Raw genomic sequence first — 25,398 nt, 5'->3', positions numbered from 1 at the left:
CAAAGCCCACACTATTACAAACACATGCGGAGTTCTAGATTTTAAATTTAGAAAAGATAGTAAAACAATTAAATAATCGACGTTAAACCTGCGAGGAAGAAAACAGGTTGCTCTGTAAAATAACTCCTCCTGTGGCCTGGAAAAAAATATTGAACAGGAGTGAGCGTTCGACTCAGAGAGTAAAATATCAATTTTAACCATAATCTCTATAACTATCTAAAACTAATGCACCCTGTAGAGTGAAATGCAACATCAGCAATAAATTCACATCATAACAGCAAAAAGGTAATTTGGAGCACTCACACACCCAGTAATATCAATCATAATATATGGGAGCTGATCCCCTATACAGCTCTCTTAAATCCAACCTGGTGCCAGCGAAGAACTCAAGCCGGACTTTCGCTTAATAAACCAAATCGGGGTCCCAGCGAAGAACTCAAGCCGTGACTACCCCGAAGGACTGGGTCCCAGCGAAGATCTCAAGCCGTGTCTACCCGTCCTATCCATAGTCCACACCACATCACACGCACGCCAACGCACGCACACTGCTCCAAATTACCACAACAACATCCATGGCACTTTAACAGTTATGAATGCAACATAAATCGTGCCTAGAGTTTAACTACATAAATATATGCATATAAGTGATGCATGGGCATGCTTGAACATATAATAATAGTGAAATTACAATTAAAATTAATATTTTACTCACAGTATACCGATGACTATTGTGGCTGCTAGATGCAGAAAAATAGCTGACCTCGATCACCTAATAATTAAATTATAATTTTATTAGTGCTAAGTTAAGATGAAACTCTGAAGAGGCAATAGACAGCCTAATTCATGCCGAAAATCCGGCAGATTTTTCCCCATACCTGGGACCTACCCAACCTGCAAAAAGGCTTAAATAACACTTCTAAATTCTCAATTTCCACAATCACATCTCATCAATATCACATGGCCCCTCCTGGGCCCTCCAAATAAGACAATACTCAAAATCTTAAAAATTACATTTTAGTCCCTATAATTGACATTTTGTTAAAATCTACTCAAACAAGCTCTAAAAATTCTAAAATTTTGCCCCGCGGTCCTTAATAATATTATAAGACTATTGCAAAAGGAATTATAATTTTTAGATCATCCACGAATATTTTATGAATTTTATTCTAAATCGATATTAGTCGAAAATGAGCAACTTAGAGTTCGGGTTTACCTATGCCAATTCTGACACCTGGAACGCGTCCAGAACGTTTGAAAATGCTAGGATTCACTGTAATATTGATCACGTTCTGAGACTGGCCGTCGGATCTGGCTGAAAATGCAGTCCCGACGCCGGTGAGCTATCCTCGATCCGATCGCACCTAAATTAAGTCCAAAATTTGTTAATAATTATCATAAAATTATTTTTAAATTTTAGAAATCGAAAAAGTTCGAAAATCTCACCAAGCGATCTGGATCGTCCGATTATCGCCTTTTTCAAACAGTGTCCGATCGGAGTGGGACCAGTCCTATCTCGAAGATCTCGTCATCCTGAGTCCATTGGTGGCCTCAGATTTTCGATCCGGCGGTCGGATCACCGGAAAAGTGAACGGAAATTGAGAAACCCATATGATTTTCTTCCAACTTTCCCTTGCTGGTTCTCTTTCCTCCGGCCACCAAACGGGGTGCCACTGGTCTCATCTGAAAGCTCATCATCTTGGGAGTCCGTGACACTTGGAATCACTGAAAATGGCCGCCGGAGTCGGCCGGGGCGATGCCGCGAAGTCGGGCCCCCGATCGCACGCTTTCCCTCTCTCCTCTCTTTCCTCTCTCCTTCTTTCTCTTTTTGTTGTCTCCTTTCATTCGCCACGCCTAGTAGTTGTTCGGCACGGAAGGAAGGCGGTACCTCGCCACTGGCTGCTACCGAGGAAAATGGGAGGGAGAAAGTGAGGGGGAGAGTGGAGTCGGGGAGAGAGAATGGGGGGGGGGGGGGCTGCTGCGTTTTTTAAGTTCTGCATTTTTTTTTTCTGGGTTGTTACATATATCTACTCCTCCTTTTATAATATTCCTTAATTAGTGATCATACTCACTATACCGACAAATTTAATTGAGATTTTTATTATTTAAACTCGATCTATTATAGACTTAAAATATAAGATGTATGGTAGGATTCACCTATAAAATATATGGATTTTACATATTTATATTTTGAATTCATGATAAATTAGGTTTAGATAATAATTTTCCATTTAATTGTCTTAACTACTATGAAGATTTGTTATGTTAATAACTACTCTAATTTTCAACCGTTTATTATTCTTGTCTTAAATAACATACTTATTTTAACATAATGTGTCTATTTATTAGGGCTATGCATAGTTTTCAGAGTCCTTAATCGAACTAAAGAACCGCACTGAACCAACATAAACCTTACCTAACTGAAATGATTTTGATACTTTGGTTCGGTTCTGGTTCTTCACTAAGAACCGAACCAGAATCGTACCAAAATCAAACCAGAACCAAATTTAGACATATGTTTTTCTATCATTTTTAGATGTATTTTATATTTTTAATATAATTATATATTTATATATGTATATATAATTATGAACTAAATATAACTTAATATTATATTTTATTTTTATATATTCTCTTAACAATTTTAGTTGTAAATACATTAAATTACCTTATAATTTTTAATTATAAAGGTAATATTATATATATGTGTGTGTGTTTATTAATTCATAATTATATTTGTATCTTATAGTTAAATATTGTATAATTAATAAATAGTTATAAAGTATATTATATGATATATTTATACTATTATATTATATAATATATTTAACTCTAAATGATATATGCATTTTATAGTTCAACTCAACTCAACTCAACTCAACTAAGCATTTATCCCAAAAATTTGGGGTCGGCTATATGGATTCGCTTTTTCCACTCTGAACGATTTTGGGTTAAATCCTCAGAAATGTGTAATGCTTCTAAGTCATGTTGTACTACTCTCCTCCAAGTCAATTTAGGTCTACCCCTTTTTTTCTTTCTATCTTCTAACCTAATGTGCTCTACTTGTCTATGACCAAACCACCTCAATCTCCTTCTCTCAACTTATCTTCAATGGCACTACTCCTACCTTTTCTCTAATACTTTCATTACGGACTTTATCTAGTCTAGTATGGCCACTCATCCACCTTAACATTCTCATCAACTCTTATCTTAGATGCATCGACTCTTTCAGTGCTCAACACTCACTACCATATAACATAAAATTTTCCTTTTAATTTGTTGGGAATCTTACGATCACATAAAACTACTTCAACCATCAGGCTTTAATCCTATGACTAACATCCTCCTCACATCCCCATCTACTTGAAGGATGAGCCTAGATATTTAAAGTGATTACTTTGGGCCATTCAAACTAACTCCTTCCCTATCATACTTAACTTAAAACCCTTTGACTCTAGAGTACTTCTCTAAAGTTCTAGCTTCCTATTGACTGTCTCATCTATCGAACAATATCATAAACATCATGCACCAAGGAATACTCTCTTGTATATGTTTCATCTAAAACTAATGTGAAAAGGTTTCATACATATCTTTCAATACTTGTATGTACCTAATAGATACCCTCTTTTGTTCTAACACATTCCATAAGACCTCTCTTGGAACACTATCATAAGCCTTCTCCAAATCAATAAAAACCATGTGTAGATCTTATAGTTAAGAATTACATAATTTAGAAATAATTAAAAGATATATTATATAACATATTATATATTAATAATTCAATTCAAAACTTAAATCATAATTTAAATATGACTTTTTAAGAAAATAATTATATAAAATTATTTTAAAAATCAATAATCGAACCAAATTGAAGCAGAATAAAAAAATCAATAAATTGTACTAAATTGAAACCAGAATAATGAAGAACCAAATCAAAACTATACTTACTTTTTAAGTTTAAACTCAATTAAACAATCTATTTTTAAGTTATGGTGCAAATAAAAGTATTTTTATCTTCATTTACACGCTTGATAATTGAAAATATAAAAAAGAAAACATAAAACCAATATTAAAAAAATTAAATGTTCACTCAATCTACTTTTAACCGCTGGTTTTTTAAAAATTATTTTATTTATAGTATTACAAAATATTAATTATTTGTTTTTAATTTTACTTTATTTTTATTAAATATGATAATTATTTTTGTAATTTTTAAAATTTATTTTATTGTTATTTTTATTAAATATAATAATTATTTTTATAATTTTTAAATTTTATTTTATTATTATTTTTAATTAAATAAGATAAAAATTAATTTAATTAAATTAAAAAATTTTTTTATAATTTAAATAATTTAATTATTTTTTTAATTATTTATAAAAAAATTTTAAAATAAAATAAAATAAAATAAAAATATTAATATTTACCGTCAGATAAATTTTTATTTAAATTTTATGTATTATAAATTTAAAATATAAAAGTATAATAAATATATATATATATATATATATATATATATATATATATATATATATCACTTGTTTATATAAATCAATTAAAAAAAAAAAATCCTTGATGTAATAGATTTGGACTTGAAATTTAAGGGGCAACTGGACACCAAATTGCAGTTAGTGGCGAAGCTTCAGCGATTGAACGCGTCACCATATAAAAATTACACCTTTCACTTTCACTTCACCCACCCACGTACTCTCCTCCAAAAATTTACAAACTTTACCAACAGAAAAAACCGAAAAACATCCAAAAATATTCCATTGATGAAGCTCAGATGAGATCATCACCTCCGGCAAATCCATCTACAATGTCATCATTATCTTCTTCTTCCTCAAAGAAACAAGCCCTTTTCATTACTTCCCTTATTGTCCTCTGGTACTCCTCCAACATTGGTGTTTTGCTTCTCAACAAGTTCTTGCTTTCTAACTATGGCTTCAGGTTCCCAATCTTCCTCACCATGTGCCACATGTCTGCTTGTGCCATTCTCAGTTATCTATCTATTGTTTTCTTCAAGATGGTTCCTCTTCAGCCTGTCAAATCTAGGCATCAGTTCTTCAAGATTGCAACTTTGAGCGTTGTCTTTTGTGGGTCTGTTGTCGGTGGCAATATTTCTCTCAGGTATTTGCCTGTTTCCTTTAATCAGGCTGTCGGTGCTACGACTCCGTTTTTCACTGCGGTTTTTGCCTACTTGATGACCTTCAAGAGGGAGGCTTGGGTTACATATGCTGCTCTTGTGCCTGTTGTTGCTGGTGTTGTCATTGCTAGTGGGGTGATTCTCTCTCTCTTATTTTTTTTTTACCTCTAGATTTTTTTTATGATTAAAATTCTTTTTCCTTCTGAATTTGATCCGAACTTTTGTTTGAGTTTTGAGATTTCTGTTTGTAAAAAATGCAACGCCAATTTGATGATTACAGTGCGGATCTGAGATCTTGTTTGCATGTCTCTGTGTGTTTTAATTGATGCTTGCCGTTGTAACCATTATGTGCTATGATCTTAGGTATCAAATGTTACAAGCAGGTCTTCTAGTGCTTGATATTGTTTGGTAGAACAGCAGTCACTGATGGAAAACATTCCTCACCTTTTCCTCCCTTATTGAAGCTATGAAATGGTGGGTAAAATGTTAAAATAGACTGACTAAACAGTGTTAATAGTTTTGAACTTTGTAACAGCAAGAATGCTGATTTGAATTCCCTCGAACCTTGTCAAGAGTCCTACATTAGAAAGAAGCAAGAGGGCTGGGTTAGTTCTAACCTTTTTGGTTGGTTCAAGTATGCCCATCTCACACTTCATGACCCACTCACTCCCCTCCGCCCATTCAATTCAAGTTTGTAATATGATATAAGAGCAGGTTTAGCCCTGTTCAATTCAAGTATCAAAGTTTCAGTTGTTGTAGCTGCATCAAAGTTCAAGGTTTAAGGGAGAGAATTTCAAGGTTCAAGGGGGAGAATTTCAATGGTTGCCACTTGAGGGGGAGTGTCAAGGGTCTCATATCGAAAGATTATAATGAATTCAATGGGCTTATAAGGATGAACAATATTGAGATAGCTACCTAATTGGTTAGTTTTAACCTTTTAGCAATGTCCTAACTTGAGTGAGCCTATCTCACTCGTCATAGACTCTTGCCTCGGCCCACTCACCTCCGTCTGTTCAATTCAAGTTTGTAATACCTATTTTGAAGAAGCCTCAAAACATATCATAATTTGTTAAATCATAAATTATCTTGACGAAACTCCTCCTTACCATGTTTCTTATCTGTAAATTTGGAGTGCATTGTTGCCAGTATTGCTGTAAAAGAATAGCAAACCTAAAGGGATCGCAGACAATATGATTGTCGGCAGATATAAACTAAGCATTGCTAGGTTCTTTGGAGCTTAAATATTTATAAAATGTCATTGGCTTTATTTTAGGGTAATAAATGGTTTCTAGCAGAATGATCAATTATATGTAATCCAAGTTGGGTGTCTGACTAGAGGATTTTGGACTTATTGAATTTTTCTTTGGTTTTCTTTTCTGATGATAAATAGCTGGTAATGAAGTAATGGTTGAATGTAATCTAAATTAGTGTAAAATAAGTGACCAATGCTTGAATTCAAGTAGGCAATGCATTAAGTTGCTAATTCTGTTATTGGAGGGACATAACAGAGCTCTCACAATTTAATCATCACCAAAATGTTGAATGCAACTTGGACTGAAGATACCGAAAACCTTATAATTTTTCATGTTTATATAAGAATTAATTTCAGATGGCCTAAACTGTCCTGTTTTCCATAAATGATAGTTCCCTTCATTTATTATTGATCTCCCACTATGTATAATGATTTCTTGTAACATTTTGTTATGGTTGTAGACCCTTTATGAGTAAATGCTTGATGGTTGCCAGTTTAGTTTTCACATGTAACCCATTTTTCAGAGAGACAATGGTCGATTCAGTTGTTATACCTGTGCATGCCTCTAGCTAGCCTCTTGGGTCCTATAAACAGCCTATGGAGTTTGCTGTCTTCCTATATTTGAAGGACAAAAATCTTGTGCACATTTTGTCAAGTAGCTGCAACATATAGTCTTACTCTCTCTAGGCCATCATCTTTCAGTTTACTTTTTACTATATATTCCACACTAGAGGAAATTATTTATATTAGCTCGAACACTGTCTATTTTTGGTATTTTTATATTTGTTAGCTACATTTTTTTTAAGGTAACCTTTAGTATTTTAGGTTTTATTCTGTTTTAGTCTTGCAACTTTTGTTGCTTGGTCAAACTTTACTAGTGTCTAAAGTCATCTATGCTGTCTCCTAATCCCAACAGGGCTTTAGGCTTACAATTCTTCTGTTGGTGGCAGGGTGAGCCAGGTTTTCACTTGTATGGATTTATTATGTGCATAAGTGCAACTGCTGCAAGGGCCTTTAAGTCTGTTCTTCAGGGCATCCTGCTTTCTTCTGAGGGGTAAATGCATTTATTTCTTTAACTTGATTTTCACAATGAGTGCATTTCTGTCTTTTTATGTGTATATTAAAAAAGTACGTTCATCATATAATTTTTTAAGTTTTAATCTTCTATTTAAGAGAATTGAAGAAAGAAATACTCTTACTAGTCTTCTCATTATATAATGTAATAGTTGGATACTATTTCATGCCGGTCTTTTTTTTAATCTCTCCCCTCCCCCTTGCGTCCATGTGCGTTGGCATTTTGTATACTTACTGAGATCAGAGCATATTTCTTGTATTATTAATTCTTTTTTCCTTTCATGTGCTATGTTATTAATTCTTAATATAGAAAACATTGTTTCAGAGATTTGAGGCATTTGAAATGAAAATGGTGCGGACACAATGTATAGGGAAAATTGAAGCTGATGCTCAGTTTCAAAATGGATAAGCTCATGAAGGGGCACAAAATAGTTAACAATAATAAAAGTATAAAACAAAAGAATAGCAGAAGACAATCCTAAAATTACAGAATGCTTCACCATTAAAATGACTTCTTTCAAATTTAAATTTCTAAATTAACTTAATAAAAATCTTTTTTACTTGCAAATTTCATTCATGCTGGTCGGACTGTAAACTTTTACTAATATTCACTACTACCTAGTATGTGGGTGTATAGGAAAAGTCAATAGGATATGAGGATATGATATGGCACAATATATATGATATACTGTGCTACTTGAACTTAGGCACAATTATTGAAAACATGCAGGTATCTGGGTGTTTGACTATGCTATTTTCTAAAACTTTTTGTAGATTTTATCAGTTAACTGCACAGCTTCATACTTATATCTTCGTTGTTATCTTATCTGACATGAACTGCAGAGCGTCATACTAATATCTTGGTTGTTATCTTATCTGACATGGACTGCAGAACTTCTTACTTATGTCTTGGTAGTTATTCTATCTGATTTGGTTATCATAGGTTAAAGTGAGGGGTTAAAGTAATTATGCAATATGCATATTTGCAGATATGATAGCTCCTGAAAGAGTAGATATATTATGATGAGGATGCATCAATATGAAAGCGTACATGATGTATTAAATGTTATACAGTTGCAATTTACAATAATAAAATTCGATCAGCAATTGTATGTTTTGTCAACACATGCATTATAAAAGCCATTTTAAGTATCAGGGATGGGTGATTGATTTTGTTTATTGGTCAAAGTATTCATATATAGCAGCAATTTAGAATAATTATATAAGATTGATATGGCTTGAGAATAGAATCAGTTAAGACGTTGCATCTCATTATTGATATGCTCTACTTTAATTTGAATATTATTTGTTTTCTTGTATGTGGTGTTCCTTAGAACTCTGTCTAGGTATGAGTATAGCCTCAGTTAGAACACACATAGCTGGTCCCATGCCTGGTTAAAGAAGGGGGGTGTTATTTAGATGACAACAAGTGTAAAGCTTTATCACATCTTATGATATGGATCCAAAAAGGTATAATGTTGAGGTGTAGATGTAGCCCTATCTGGGTGGAATGGAGAAAATGGACCCATATAGCTGAACCGACTAGTTTAAGATTAAGGTTTGGTTGAATTAATTTGTCATAAGTGGTGTTCCTTTGGTGTTAAGCTATGTCAGAGTCAGATGGATGAACTTTATGGTGTACACAGTTTATCCATTTTACATTTCTGGAATTAAAAGTTGAAAGTAAATTCATATGGGAGGTGCTTACAGTCAGGTGGCAACTTGGTTCGCCATATTTCTTCTTGTTTTTTGTTACAGAAATAGGGAAGAGACATCCAGTGCCATGAAGCATCTTGCTCACATGGTTAAAGTTCTGTTCTATATGGATTATAGCTTATCATTTGCACCAGACATTTATGAATATGTATCTATGTGATACAAATTGCACACTATCAGCTTGTCACAATTAATATATCATCATGGATGCTAAGTTATGCAACAATAATCCTTCCCTTTTTATTGTTACCCGATATTAAATGTTCTAATGATTTTCTATTGTCCCTTTTTCTTATGTAATAATGAATCCTTTTGGGGTTGAGAGGGATGAATTAAAATGAAAAGAATTTGGTAAATATTTTAATTGTTTGGATTGTGATGCTATTTAATATCAAATTCTCTTCTTCTCCTATGTCTTCCCAACTTAAGCAGAGGGTTTCTTAATCTTAAAAATTCCAATACTGAATTTAGCTTAAACTGGTGGATGCCTCATATGTCCAATTCTTTTGCATTGCAGAGAAAAGTTGAACTCGATGAATTTGCTGCTGTATATGTCTCCTATTGCAGTTTTAGTATTGTTGCCTGCAGCACTTATAATGGAGCCCAATGTGCTAGAAGTCACCTTATCCCTTGGAAGGCAACATAAATATATGTGGGTACTGCTGGTTCTTAATTCAACAATGGCCTACTCAGCTAACTTGTCGAACTTCTTGGTCACTAAGCATACAAGTGCACTAACACTCCAGGTTTGGCATTGTTTACCCTCTTCACTATTTTTTCCAATTTATTTATGCGAATTGGAGGATGCATTGCTGAATTTGAAGAAATTGGAAATGCTTATTATTTGATGATTTCAGTAATTATAATGTCTAGTCTGTGTTGATCATGCATAGAATAATTGTTCAGCTGCTGTATTTAGAATCCTGATCCTAAATTTTTTACTAGTAGTAAATAACGCAAAGTTGCCAAATTCATGGGTCAATGGTTGTAGTTAAAAGAAGATGAAGAAAGGTTCTTTTATTGATTTCTTTGGTGCGATTTAAAACTTGAACTGAAAACCAAATGGCCGCCTCCATATTTGTCTTCCCCGAGTGTTGTATGAGTTTTGCTGCTGCTTATACGTAATACCTTGTACAACTGCAATCCCATTGAAACCTGCAACTAACAAAGACAACTGTGTGGTTATAATTTTGGAGAGTTACTTCCATTGGTGCTTTGGCTAGTTTCCAACCCTCTTGAGCCTAAACTTTGAATGTTTTATGGAATGTTGTGATCAGGTTTTAGGCAATGCAAAAGGTGCTGTGGCTGTTGTTATCTCAATCTTCATCTTCAGGAATCCTGTAACGTTTGTGGGCATTGCCGGTTACACGATGACTGTTGCCGGCGTCGTCGCTTATGGAGAAGCAAAGAGAAGGTTTAGATGAATGGGTTTCTAGATGTTTCATTTTGTATATTTGTTTTTGTTTCCACAGAGGTTAGTGGACTTATGTGAGCCAGATTATCATATTTTTAATTTTGGAGGAGAGAGAATTGCATTATCATGTTGTATTTACTATACATGAGGCGTATGCTTCAGTATATTCAATTCTATTCTGATTCAGTGATTTGATGGGGAAGGGTGTTTTTAGGATCTCCATTGTATTCTCCCCCAGTGTTGTATGACAAGGAAGAACTTGACACTTACCTGACATTGGTGAAAATCATTTGCCTCTAAAGCAGAGTAAGGAAAACACGACGTTATTGTATTTGCATCTAAAGCATAGTAAGGAAAACATGACGTTGTTGCACGAAAATACTATAAATTAATATTGAAAAGAGTAATATATTGAAAATAGTAAGGAAAAATATAAAAGTACAATGTGATTTCGAGCTTTAATAAATGTGATTTAAATTGTTAGTTAACATTAAATAATGCAATGCAATATTCATATGGTGATACATAGGTGTTCTGTGCTCATCACATAAGCGCCGTATAAGCATCACGTCTATCATGTGTCGTTACGTCAATGTCATATATTTGATGCGTTAAATATGATGCCATGTGTTCTTCACATAAGTGCCATATGAATATTATGTAAGTATCACCTCTATCATTTATTGTCACATTATTTTTATATATTTGTCACATGAATATCATTTAATGATAATTAACAATTTGAATTATATTTATATAATTTTTTTTATATTTGAATTATATTTATATAATTTTTTTTATATTTTTCTCAAGAAAGAAATTTAATATGATTCTGAAAAAAATTAGTATTAAAAGATTTAAAATTTTTTAATATTAATATGAAATTAATTTTAAATAATAATTTATTATTATTATTATTATTATAGTATACTAGATTATAGTATTAGTAGGAAATTTAAAAAACAAAAAAGCACCTAAAATATCAAGGCATATGCTCCAGTATATTCTGAGTCCGTGATATACTTGAGAAGAATGTGTTTAGAAACTCCATTATATTCTCCCCAAATGTTGTAAACGAGGAAGAACTTGACACTGGCTTGCCATGGTGAAAATTATTTGCATCTAAATGGAGGAGAGGAAAACGCATTATTATTATTATTATTATTATTATTATTATTATTATTATTAAGATGGTTTGATCATGTTCATCAAATTCTTTAAATTAACAGTGAAAAAAAAAAGAAAAATAAAAAAATCTAAAATGATGTGATTATGAAGAAAACTATAATTAAAATATTTACAATTTTTTAATATTAATATAAAATTATTATTATTATTATTATTATTATTATTATAGTCTAGGCCTCTAAAGGCATATACCCAAGTATATACCTTTTTCCCTAACCCAAGCCTCTTCCCAAGTCAAACCTTTTTATTTTTTCACTTTTGTTCCTTCCCTTTGAAATTATCTCAATTGTAACACTTTAATTCAAATTAACATAAAAAATAATTAAAAAAAAAATCATAGAACTTTCAAGAATCATCAATTTTAGATAATCTTTTTGTAAATTTATAATTTTAGATATATATTTTTTTAATTTCATAGATTAAAATAATGTAAAAGTTAATTTTACCATGAAAACTTATGATAACTTCATAAATCAATTTAAAATGTGCAAAGCAGTATGCATTGGAGATTTATGGAGTTTCTACTTGGTCTCTGTCTTAGTGCGGAAGGAGTCAGCATTGTGAGCTTTGGGGAAAGTTTAAAATCAACTCTCTTCGGGCCTTGCAGTAAGGCTATTTCTGTAGTTATAGAAAAGACCAACCTTCTCAAGCCAGTTCGGGACCAGTAGGGAAAACATCATGACCATTATGGTGCTTCGCTGTGTCTCTTTGGACACCAAATTGCAGTTAGTGCCAAAGCTTCAGCGATTGAACGCGTCACTGCATAAAAATTACACTTGTCACTTTCACTTTCACTTCAGCCACCCACCCACGTACTTTCCTCCAAAAATTTACAAACTTTACCAACCGAAAAAACCGAAAAACTTCAAAAAATTTTCCATTGATGAAGCTCAGATAAGATCATCACCTACTGCAAATCCATCTACTTTCTCAAAGAAACAAGTCCTTTTCATTACTTCCCTTATTGTCCTTTGGTACTCCTCCAACGTTGGTGTTTTGCTTCTTAACAAGTTCTTGCTTTCTAACTATGGATTCAGGTTCCCAATCTTCCTCACCATGTGCCACATGTCTGCTTGTGCCATTCTTAGTTATTTATCCATTGTTTTCTTCAAGGTGGTTCCTCTTCAGCTTGTCAAATCTAGGCATCAGTTCTTCAAGATTGCAACTTTGAGTGTTGTCTTTTGTGCGTCTGTTGTAGGTGGCAACATTTCGCTCAGGTATTTGCCTGTTTCCTTTAATCAGGCTGTTGGTGCTACGGCGCCGTTTTTCACTGCGGTTTTTGCCTATTTGATGACCCTCAAGAGGGAGGCTTGGTTTACATATGCTGCTCTTGTGCCTGTTGTTGCTGGTGCTGTCATTGCTAGTGGGGTGTGTCTCTCTCTCTTATTTTATTTATTTATTTATTTATTTTAATTTTTTACCTCTAGATATTTTCTATTGATTAAAATTCTGTTTTGTTTTTTGAATTTGATCCGAACTTCCTTGTGCTTCTGTTTGAGTTGTGAGATTTCTGTTTGTAAAAAATGCAATGCCTGATATTGTTTGCATTTGATGATTACAGTGGGGATCTGAGATTTGGTTTGCATTTGTATTGCCGTTGTAACTATTGTATGCTATGATCTTAGATATCAGTTGTTACGAGCAGGTCTTCTAGTGCCTGATATTTTTTGGTAGAATAACAATAACTAATGGAAAATAATCCTTACCTTTTCCTCCCTTATGAAATGGTGGCTCACAATGTTAAAATAGACTGACTAAACAGAGTTAATAGTTATGAACTATGTAACAGTAAGAATGCTGATATGAATTCACAGAAATCTGAAGCATTCTGTTTTGAATAAGCCTCAAAACATATCATAATTTGTTGAATCATAAATTGTCTTGATGAAACTCCTCCTTACCATGGTTCTTTTCTGTAAATTTGGAGTGCATTGATGCCAGTATTGCTGCAAAAGAGTAGCAAACCCAAGGGACCATAGACAATATGACTGTAGGCAGATATAAACTAAGCATCGCTAGGTTCTTGGAGCTTAAATATTAATAAAATGTCGTTGGTTTTGTTTGAGGGTAATAAATGGTACCTAGCAGAATGATGGATTATATGTAATCCAAGTTGGGGGTCTAAAGGATTTTGAATTGTTTTCTTTTCTAATGGTAAATAGCTGTTAATGGAGTAATGGTTGCATGTATCCTAAATTATTGTAAAATAAGTGACCAATGCATAAATAAAAGTAGGTAATGCATTAGTTTGCTAAATCTGTTATTGGAGGGGCATAACAGAGCTCTCACAATTTTATCAGCATCACCAAAATGTTGAATGAGAACAGGTCGGATGTGTCATGTGGCAACTTAGACTGAAGATACCATAAACCTTATAATTTTTTAATGTTTATATAAAAATTAATTTCAGATGATCTAAACTGTCTCTTTTTTTTTCTTCCATAAATGATAGTTCCCTTCATTCATTATTGATCTCCCACTATGTATAATGATTTCTTTTAATGTTTTGTCATGCTTGTAGACCCTTTATGAGTAAATGCTTGAAGGTTGTCACTTTATTTTTCATATGTAACCCACTTTTCAGAGGGTCGATTCAGTTGTTATAGCTGTACATGCCTCTAGCTACGCTCTTTGGTGCCATATACAGCCTCTAGAGTTTGCCATCTGGGCCATCATCTCTTAGTTTACTCTTTACTATATATTGCACAGTAGAGGAAATTCTTTATGGTAACTGTCTATTTTGGGTATTTTTATATTTTTTAGCTACTTTTTTTAGGTAACTTTTGGTATTTTAAGTTTTAATCTGTTTTAGCCTTGCAACTTTTTTTGCATTGTCAAACTTTACTAGTGTATAAAATCATGTATGCTGTCTCCTAATCCCAGCAGAGGTTTAAGCTTAAAATTCTTCTTTTGGTGGCAGGGTGAGCCAGGTTTTCACTTGTATGGATTTATTGTGTGCATAAGTGCAACTGCTGCAAGGGCCTTTAAATCTGTTCTTCAGGGCATCCTGCTTTCTTCTGAGGGGTAAATGCATTTATTACTTTAAGTTGATATTCACAATGAGTGCTTTCTGCCTTTTATGTGTATATTATAAAAGTGCATTATAAAGCCATTTTAAATACCAGGTATGGGTTATTGATTTTGTTGATAGGTCAAAGTGTTCATATATGGCAACAATTTAGTATAATTATATAAGATTAATATGGCTTGAGAATAGAATCGGGTAAGATTAGACTAGAGAAACTTATCATAGGTATCCATATCACCATGTTGACATGCGCTTCCAATGGCTCTCTACAATTTGCTAGACTTTGCATCTCATTATTGATATGTTCTGCGCTAATTTAAAAATTATTTGTTCTCTTATCATAACGATTTGGTGTTCCTTAGAACTCTGTCTGGGTATGAGTATAGTCTCGGTTAGACCACACATAGCTGGTCCCATGCTTGGTTAAAGGAGAAAGCTTGTGTTAAGTGACAACCAGTGTAAAGTTTTATCACATCTAATGATATGGATCCAAACAAACATAAAGTTATGGTGTAGATGTAGCCTATCTGGGTGGAATAGAGAAAATGAATTGTTATAGCTGAGCTGACTAGTTTAAGATTAAGGCTTAGTTGAATTAAGTTGTCATAATTATGTGGTGTTCCTTAGGTGTTAAGTTATGTCAGAGTTGGATGAACTTTATGGTGTGCACAGTTTATCATTTTCACATTTTTGGAATTAAAAGTTGAAAGTAAATTCATGTGGGGGTTGGTTATAGTCAGGTGGCAACTTGGTTCCCTATATTTCTTCTTTTTTATTGTTATAGAAATAGGGAAGAGACATCCAGTTTTATGAAGCATCTTGCTTGCATGGTTGAAGTTCTATTTTATATGGATTGTAGCTATACTATTTGTATCGGAAATGTATAATATGTCTCCATATGATACAAGTTGCACCTAGACCTGGCCAAGGGCCAATTCTGGTTTGGTTCTGGGTTGGAACCAATAGTTCTTGGGCCTTGGCAAGGTTGAATCCGAAATGGCCCTTTTGTAGACAATTCAAGGTGGTTCTGATTCATTCTAGGTTTCAGTCCAGTTCGAAGGCAGTTCCAATTTGAAGGCGGTTTCGGTTTCAATTTTTGACGGTTACAGTTCCAATTGTGTCGCGATTTTATCCAATTTAGGTCCGGTTCCAATTTTCAAAGAATTATTTTTTTTTTATCGACAAGAAAAATTAATTACATTGATTATTAGAAAAAAAAATCGATTTTTATTTGAAGATAATTTTTTTTTGAACAACTTGTATTTTGATTGATATAAAAATTTGTTACAACAAATTGTGAAAAAAAGAAAAAAAAACATACAATTGAACTTATACAAATATATTAATCTCGATGGGAAAAAAAAAAGGGCTTATACTTAATTATGTTATTAGATTACGCTGCCTATGTATCATTTTAGGTAAAGGAATCAAAGTTGCCGTACTTTGCTTATCGTGTGCTTACAATTTTTTTTCACTAACTTTGACAGGTCCCAGATATCTCTGTGTTATAACTTATGAATTCTTCACCTGTGGAGTTGATTACTTTATATGGTTCATGAGTATCAACTTTTGTCCAATCATCCAAACAAGATTGTGCCTCTAAAGTTTGTGGAATCATACTAGTATAAATTAGCTTTTCATCTAGTGTGAATTTTTTGCACTAAGTGATGGATTGATAACGTTGATACTAGAACTGCCAAAATTTCCCTTACCATTTTTGATAATATTGGAAATTGTGATTTATAGCGTTTCCACCATACTACGGGAAAGGAATAATCCTTGCTGTCCTAAAATTCATAGTAGATAAATAAAGGTCAATTTTATTGTGACAACCTATTCTTCATATTCTCTTTTGCCTCCACATTAGATATTGTGAACCTCTCCTATATTGAGAGGAAACCTCCATCTATTGAAGTGGATGACCTTCCACTTGCAGTGGGCGTTCACCGAAAGTGACCCGTCATGCCGGCATCCGAGTGTGGCATTAAATGAGCAAGGGTTCTCACATCATGGATGGGTGTGGGTAAAGAAGTTAGTCCATAGGACAGATAGTAGAACAAATAGTGGAACAGAACACAAGATAGACATAGAGAACAATAGAAGATATCATAGAAGGAGATCAATTAGGAAGGAATAGGATAGGAGAAGAATCATGGTTGGTACTTGGAATGTTGGATCATTTACAGAAAAATTAATGGAGCTTGTGGATACCTTAGAAAGGAGAAGGGTGAATATTGCTTGCATTCAGGAGATTAAATGGGTAGGAGAGAAAAGCAAGGAAGTGGGTAATTCATAGTACAAACTGTAGTTTATCGGAAAGAAGAGGAACAAGAACGGAGTAGGCATAATCATAGATAGGACATTGAAAGATGTTGTAATAGCTGTGAAAAGAGTAGGAGATAGAATTATACTAGTAAAGCTAGTACTAGAAGGAGCAACAATAAATGTAGTTAGTGCTTATGCCTCATAAATAGGACTAGATAGTGAGAGTAAACAAAGGTTTTGAGAAGATATGGATGATCTAATGCAAAGCATACCGAATGAAGAGAATGTTTTCATCGGTGGAGATTTGAATGGACATGGAGGAAGTGATAGGCAAGGTTATGAGAATGTCCATTGAGGTTTTAGTTTTGACAGCTGAAATGAGTAGAGAAAAAGTATCCTGAATTTTGCTATGGCATACGACCTAATACTAGCAAATAACTACTTTATAAAAAGAGAGTCACATTTAGTGACTTTTAAAAGTGGGCAACATAGAAGCTAAATTGACTTCCTTTTAACCGGGAAGACAAATAGAGCTCTATGCAACGATTGCAAGGTCATTCCAGGTGAGGCTTTAACAAGTCAACATTGGTTGGTGGTCTTGGATGTCAAGTTTATGAACAATTCAAATAAGGTTAGAAGAAATAGCGTAGCTCGAACAAAGTGGTGGGAGTTCAAAGGAGTAAAGCAAGTGAATTTCAAAAATGAGCTTCTCAAGTCCGAAGCATGGAAGCCGAATGTGGAGGCTAATGATATGTAGATACAAATGGCATCAAAGATTAGAGAAGTAGATAGAAAAGTACTTGGAGAGTCTAGAGGACATGGACCACCCTCAAAAGAGAGATGGTAGTGGAATGAGGAAGTACAAAAGGCAGTGAAGAGAAAGAGGGAATGGTATAAGAAATTACCTAAGTGTGATAATAATAAGGCATATGAATAGTACAATATAGCAAAGAAATAGGCAAAAAAGGCAGTTAGGCAAGCAAGAGCACAGGCCTTTGAAATTATATGAGAAACTTGGAACTAAAGAAGGGGAGAAAGATATTTATAGATTAGCAAGGAGGAGAGAAAAGAAATGTCAAGATCTCAATCAAGTTAGATGCATTAAGGATAAAGAAGGAAAAATGTTAATAGACTACAGAGCATGAATATAGACTACAGAGCAGTAGAAAAGAATGTGAATTATACTAGAAGGATTAAATCTTTAGAAGTAAAGAAAGCACTTAAGAGAATGAAAGTGGGTAAAGTCTGTGGACCAGATGGAATACCAATTGAAGTGTGGAAGTGTTTGGGAGATATGGGAGTGGCATGGTTTACTAAATTATTTAATAAAATTCTAAACTCAAAGAAAATGCCTAATGAATGGAGGAGGAGTATTTTAGTTCCTATTTTTAAAAATAAGGGAGATATACAGAGTTGCTTAAACTATAGGTGAATTAAACTCATGAGCCATACTATGAAGTTGTGGAAGAGAGTTGTGGAACATCGACTACGTCATGACACTTCTATCTCTCCCAATCAATTTGGCTTCATGCCTGGTCGTTCAACTATGGAAGTGATCTTTCTCATTAGAAGCTTGATGGAGAAATATAGAGATGTGAAGAAAGATCTACACATGGTTTTTATCTATTTGGAGAAGGCTTATGATAGTATTTCAAGAGATGTCTTAAGGAGAGTGTTAGAACAAAAGAGGGTATCTATTAGGTATATACAAGTGTTGAAAGATATGTATGAAGGAGCAACTACTATTGTGCGCACAGTGGGAGGGGACACAAGAGATTTTCTATCTCAATTGAATTACACCAAGGTTCAGTTGTAAGCCCTTACCTTTTTACATTAATTTTAGATGAATTGATGAAACATATACAAGAGAGTATCCGTTGGTGCATGATGTTTGCAGATGATATTGTTCTGATAGATGAGACGCGAGAATGAGTCAATAGAAAGCTAGTGCTTTGGAGAAGTATTTTAGAGTCAAAGGGTTATAAGTTAAATAGAACGAAGACAGAATACATACATTGCAAGTTCATTGAAGGCCCAACTGATGATAGGAAAGGAGTTAGTTTGGATGGAGTGGTACTGTCCCAAAGTAATCACTTTAAATATCTTGGCTCAATCCATCAAGTAGATGGGAGATGTGAGGAGAATGTTAGTCATAGGATTAAAGCCGGATGGTTAAAGTGGGGAAGTGTTACGGGAGTTTTATGTGATCGCAAGATTCCCAATAAGTTGAAAGGAAAATTTTACCGTACAGCCATATGATCGGCCATGTTATATGGAAGTGAGTGTTGGGCATTGAAAGAGTCGTATGTGTTTAAGATAAGAGTTGCGGAGATGAGAATGTTAAAGTGGATGAGTGGTCATACTAGACTAGATAAAGTCCATAATGAGAGTATTAGAGAAAAGGTAGGAGTGGTGCCAATTGAGGATAAGTTGAGAGAAGGGAGATTGAGGTGGTTTGGTCATGTGAAGCGTATACATACGGAGGCTCCAGTTAGACAAGTAGAACACATTAGATTAGGGAATAGAAAGAAAAGAAGGGGTAGACCTAAATTGACTTGGAGGAGAGTAGTACAACATGACCTAGAAGCATTACACATTTTCGATGATTTAACAAAAAATCGTTTAGAATGGAGAAAGAGAATTCATATAACCAACTCCAAATTCTTAGGATAAAGGCTTAGTTGAGTTGAGTTGAAGCTAATTTAGGTGCATGAAATTCCATTTCAATTGCTCCATAATAGTCAATTTATAAATCACACATTCCATCTAATTTAATTCTAAGGTCAAAAAATGCATCAATAAGATAAATCATTGATAAATCTTGAAAAAAAAATTATGCCACTTATTTTTTATTATTTGTATGTAATTTGTAAGGTTAGAATTTTTACTATGTTCTTTAAAAGGAGAAACAATATTTACAAATTCAACTAAAAATAAATTACATGTTGGTTTATAAACATGTGATAAATTATCAATTGCATCATTAAAAACTTGAAAAAATGAATAATTTTTTTTTTTACAAATTATCCGATTATTTGAAGAACATGTAAAAGATACATATCTATTTCCAAAAAAAAAGAGATCAAAAGATTTATATAAGGAAAATATTGAAATAAAATTTTGTAAGTAGAATTCCACTTTATGGGAATAATCCTCGAAAATTTTCTTGGTTTCATTAAGTTTTCTTTGCAAGATGACTCCCAATCCTAGCTTGTGCATTTGCCCACAAGAAATTAAACATATTTGTAATAGGTTCAATATATATATTTAAAATACTAATGATATTTTGAACACACAAATTAATGTAATGGGAAATAGATGTAACCTGAAAAAATTTACTACTTAAAAGTGGTTAACAAATATTTGTTAATGCACCAAAAGATACGATATTCATAATATTATTGTCAAAATCAATAGAAAATATATTATAAGTTAGAAAATATTTATCTCAAATATTTTTCATTAGCAGTGTAATATTTTGTGTAGTGCATGTTTCATTAAAAATTTTAAAATGTAATTTTTTTTTACCATAAACTCATCATCAATCCAATGGCAAGTTATTCCAAAAAATAATTAATTTGCCATTGATCACTCTAAGTTTTAGAACAATTTGAAACCCTATGTTTGAAATGTTCCAACAATTGAATGATGTCTCTTTTCTTTGTAGTATAATGACTAATTAATGCAAATCTTAAATTATGGAAAGAAATCTTTATCCCTTGAATATTATGCATGTATTGCTCAATTTGCAATCTTTTATCAAAAGTAATAGATATTCGATATTTACCTATGAATTTTCATTGACCTCCTTATCTTCTAGCAAAATTTGGCCAATATTCGGCAATTGATTAAACTCTTTGAAATCTTGAACTTTTGCCTTTTCCTTACCAAATATGTACCTCCTTGAAGTATTTCCATGGCTCGACATTTTTGCTAATAAGTATATAAATAAAATAAAATAAAATAAAATAAAATGATATTGCCTCCAAAACTATGAAAAATGATTTTGCCTTCAAAATATAAAAAATAATAAATATTTTTATAGAACTCAAATTAAATAATGTAAATCAACAAAATGCATAATTTAAAAATTGTAATAATTAGAAAGCAAATAATTGAGAGTTTAGAGAATTTAGAGATTTTAAGTATTGGTATTTTTTGGAACATGTTTATAGGCATATAACGGGTTGAGCAAATTTTCCTATTCCCAAAAACTCCCTAAATTATGGCTGTTATTTTACCGTTGAGAGTGGTATTTTTGTCTTTTTCTTTTTTAAATGAAAAGAAAAAAGAAAAAAAAAAGTAAAATGATCGTTGCATGAGCCAAATGAGAGAGGCTGCCATGTGGCAGACTCTGTGCATGCCACGTGCCACACATGAAGTGGTCCACATGGTAATCTCTCATTCATCCTCCAATACAATGACCAATGATAGGCTGCCACATGGACCATTAATGCACATGCCACATGGCAGATGGATAGTCTGCCACATGGCAGCCTCCTATTGGCCAGTTTAAGTGAAAAAAATGGGGAAGGAAAATAAATTTGAACCAAAACTGAACCAGATTGCTGGTTTGAATCGGACAGCTTCAGGCTGGTTTCAGTTTTTGGTTCAAGCAAAAGGGGGTTGAACAGTAACCAGTCCGCCCTCCCTCCGGTCCAGTTCATGGTTCGAACTGGACCGTGTCCAGCAATGATACTTCCCTTTTTCTTGTTGCCCGATATTACTTGTTCAAATGATTTTTCTGTTGTCCCTTCTTCTCTATGTGATATATCCTTTTGGGGTTGAGGGGGATGGATTAAAATGAAAAGAATTTGGTAATTGTTTTAATTGTTTGGATTGCGATGCTATTTAATATCCAAGTTTTAATCTCTTCTTCTCCTATATCTTCTCAACTTGAGCAGAAGGTTTCTTAATCTTAAAAATTCCAAAACTGAATGTAGCTTAAACTGGTGGATGCCTCATGTGTCCAATTCTGTTGCATTGCAGAGAAAAGTTGAACTCGATGAATTTGCTGCTGCATATGTCCCCTATTGCAGCTTTAGTATTGTTGCCTGCAGCACTTGTAATGGAGCCCAATGTGCTAGAAGTCATTTTATCTCTTGGAAGGCAACATAAATATATGTGGTTACTGCTGATTCTTAATTCAACGATGGCTTACTCAACTAACCTGTCAAACTTCTTGGTCACTAAGCATACAAGTGCACTAACACTCCAGGTTTGGCGTTGTTTACCCTCTTCACTATTTTTTTTCCCCAAATCATTTGTGTGAATTGCAGAATGCACTGCCGAATTTAAAGAAATTGAAAATGCTTATTATTATTTGATGTTTTTGGTAATTATGATAATGTCTAGTCTGTGTTGATCATGCATAGAATTATTATTCAGCTGCTGTATTCTTCAGCTCCTGATCCAAAATTTACAATTAGCAAATGATGCAAATAGTTGAAGATGAAGAAAGGTTCTTTTCATTGATTCCAACCCTCTTGAGGCTGAGCTTTGTGTGTTTTATGAATGTTGTGATCAGGTGTTAGGCAATGCAAAAGGTGCTGTGGCTGTCGTTAGCTCAATCTTCATCTTCAGGAATCCTGTAACCTTGGCGGGCATTGCCGGTTACACAATGAGTGTTGCTGGCGTAGCCGCATATGGAGAAGCAAAGAGAAGGCTTAGATGAATGGATTTATAGCTCTTTCATTTTATTTATTTATTTTTGTTTCTACAGAGTCTAGTGAAGCTGTGTGAGCCAGATTATCATATTTTTAATTTTGTAGGAGAGAGAAAACGGTCAAAATTAGTAGGGATTTTTTTTTTCTTTTTAAGTTTCAACTTGTAGAAATAAATTAAATTTTAATTTTCCCTTCTTATGTAAACAACTTAATTAAATTTTATTTTCATCCATTCAAAAATTTGTATACTGTAAATTTATAGTTATATTTCTTTTTTACCTCTTTTTTTTTTTTTTTAAGTTTGTTGTTAATTTATGTATCAATAAATATAAAATTTCATTTCTAATTTTAATTTTGTTAAATTTCAAATTTTCCATTAACGTTTATACAAAATTCATATCAAAAAATGGAATTGAAAATTGAGTCCAACCAAAATCATAATAGTCAAAAATGGAAAACAGATCCCTTTCAAAATCAATTTGAAACCAAACTGAAACCATTAATAAACCAAAACAGCTCCGCGCCAGCTTCTCAAAGGTTCGTTTGTATTCGACTCTTGACCAAGAATAGTCATAGTCTATTTAAAATAATGTGAAGAAAAATAATATTAAAAATTTATAATTTTTAAAAATTAATAAGAAATTAGTCCCAAACATGATTAAATTATAAAAAAATATATAATTAATTTTAACTAATTTAAAATTAAAACTTTATTATTATTATTATTATTATTATTATTATTATTATTATTATTATTCATAAAATCAATGCGTAAACACTTTATTAAAATTGTAATGATTTTAACAGTAATCAATTCTTATCACTGAGTCATTGTCTGTCTTTTCTATGTAAAAAAAAAAACTATCTATGCAAATCACTCTTTCTTTTATACATATTTATTCATAACATAAATTTGATAGGATAAATTATTATTTAGTTTTTATATTTTAATGAATTAATTATTTAGTCCATATATTTTGAAAATATATTTTTTAATCTCTATAGTTTACTTTCATTAAACTATTTAGTCCCTCCGTTAATTTTTTTTTTTAGTCAATACCGGTCAAACTACTATTTAGTCCCTCTATTTTAGTAAAACTAATTAATTAATCTCTATATATTTTTTTAAAATATATTAATCCTTGTAATTTAACTCCATTAACTATTTAATCTTATTATTATTTTTTATATCTAAACTACCATAATCTCCTCCCATTATTTTTCTCTTATCTTTCATTATTTCTCTCTATGTTTCTTTTCCTATACACTTATGTCCTTTTTCCCTCATGCTCTCTTTGTTTTCATCTGTTAATAAAAATAATACAAGCTTTCTATATAAAAAAGTTAATTAGTTTTTTTAAATTTCTAAGCAATCAAGAAAAAATAAATTTTAATAGAGAAAATATAAAAATGATGTATAAGAAATTAAAAATTAAAAAAAATATATTTCAAATTTAGTATTCACATAGCAAAATTTATATTTTTATCCAAGGATATATTTTCAAAATACATAGACCAACTAATTAATTTTACTAAAATAGAGAGATTAAATAGTAATATTTTTTAAAATACAGATATCAATTAATTAATTAATTTTCTTAAAATAGAAAGACTAAAAAGTATATGAATAGCATGAATAACATAAAATTTAACGAAAGAACTAAATAATTTAATTGAAGCAGAATATATAAATTAAATAATATATTTTATAAAAATATAATAACTAAATAATTAATTTTATTAAAATATAAAAATTAAATAATAACATTTTCAATATGATATTGTCAAAACCAATTAAATGTGGTTGTCGTGTTGCATGTCGTATTAAAATTAAAGAAAAAAAATTTTATATTAATTAAATAGTATCTAATATCTATAAACTGCCAGATTATGTGCCCATTCAGCAATATAATTAGAAAGCCAAAACTGCTCGTTAAAAAAAATTATTTTATTATTTTATTTTAATATTTTTATAACTAAATTTACTAAATTTAATTTTAAATATTTTTATATACAATTAATATACTTTAGAAAAATGTTTTTCATAATAGCAATGGTAAACAGAACCTAAAATATTTCCTTCATTAGAAGGAAATGAGAACAACTTCCTTAATAACACCGAAAATATCAAGAATCTGAAAAGTTTTCGAAAGGCATATACGAATGGTGCTTGTAACAAGTATATACAAGCAATAATTTTACCCAACCCTAAGCCAGACCTTTTAATTTTATCACTTTTATCTTAAATTCAATTTTAACAATTTAATTCAAATTAATACTAAATAATAACTAAAAATAATTCACAAATGATCAATTTTAGGCAATTCTTTTGTGAATTATTAATTTTCACTAACCCTTTTAATTTCACAAATAGATCACAATAATGTAAAAGTTAATTTTACCATGAAAGCTTATGAGAACTTCATGAATCGATTTTAGCATATGCAATGCTTCGGCAATTTATGGAGTTTCCACTAGTCATCATGGCAAAAGAAAAAAATAAACCTCTACATTATTTTCACATATTTACAAACTAAAAGAATTAGCTAAAATTCATAATTCATGTAAAAAATTATAGCTTTTTCCAATCATTTGGTATCAATTTGAATTAAATTGCTAAAATTGTAATCATTCGCACCATAGGGAATAAAA

At 32.1% G+C, this 25,398-nt stretch overlaps 2 protein-coding genes across 4 annotated transcripts; both read left to right on the top strand.

Annotated features, from left to right (window-relative positions):
• The first annotated feature begins 4,630 nt into the window (after positions 1-4,630).
• On the top strand, positions 4,631-10,815 carry LOC110662728 (UDP-URONIC ACID TRANSPORTER 1). Its single transcript, XM_021821805.2, has 4 exons — positions 4,631-5,278; positions 7,346-7,449; positions 9,703-9,931; positions 10,463-10,815. The coding sequence occupies exons 1-4, from the start codon at positions 4,784-4,786 to the stop codon at positions 10,607-10,609; spliced, it is 975 nt and encodes a 324-aa protein (XP_021677497.1). The 5' UTR covers positions 4,631-4,783; the 3' UTR covers positions 10,610-10,815.
• A 1,574-nt stretch (positions 10,816-12,389) lies between these two features.
• LOC110662726 (UDP-URONIC ACID TRANSPORTER 1-like) lies at positions 12,390-22,978 on the top strand. Of its 3 annotated transcripts, none has more exons than XM_021821803.2 (5): positions 12,406-12,900; positions 13,030-13,155; positions 14,708-14,811; positions 22,070-22,298; positions 22,608-22,978. In XM_021821803.2, exons 1-5 carry the CDS (start codon positions 12,466-12,468, stop codon positions 22,752-22,754), a joined length of 1,041 nt encoding a protein of 346 aa, XP_021677495.2. In that variant the 5' UTR covers positions 12,406-12,465; the 3' UTR covers positions 22,755-22,978. The 3 variants fall into 3 exon arrangements, with proteins under 3 accessions (XP_021677494.2, XP_021677495.2, XP_021677496.2); XM_021821804.2 differs by having other exon boundaries at positions 12,683-12,824; positions 12,986-13,155; XM_021821802.2 differs by having other exon boundaries at positions 12,390-13,155.
• Positions 22,979-25,398: the final 2,420 nt, after the last annotated feature.

Source organism: Hevea brasiliensis, chromosome 5 (assembly GCF_030052815.1).
Source record: "Hevea brasiliensis isolate MT/VB/25A 57/8 chromosome 5, ASM3005281v1, whole genome shotgun sequence".
Taxonomy (NCBI): domain Eukaryota; kingdom Viridiplantae; phylum Streptophyta; class Magnoliopsida; order Malpighiales; family Euphorbiaceae; genus Hevea; species Hevea brasiliensis.
This window is presented reverse-complemented; position numbering and strand designations above follow the sequence as displayed.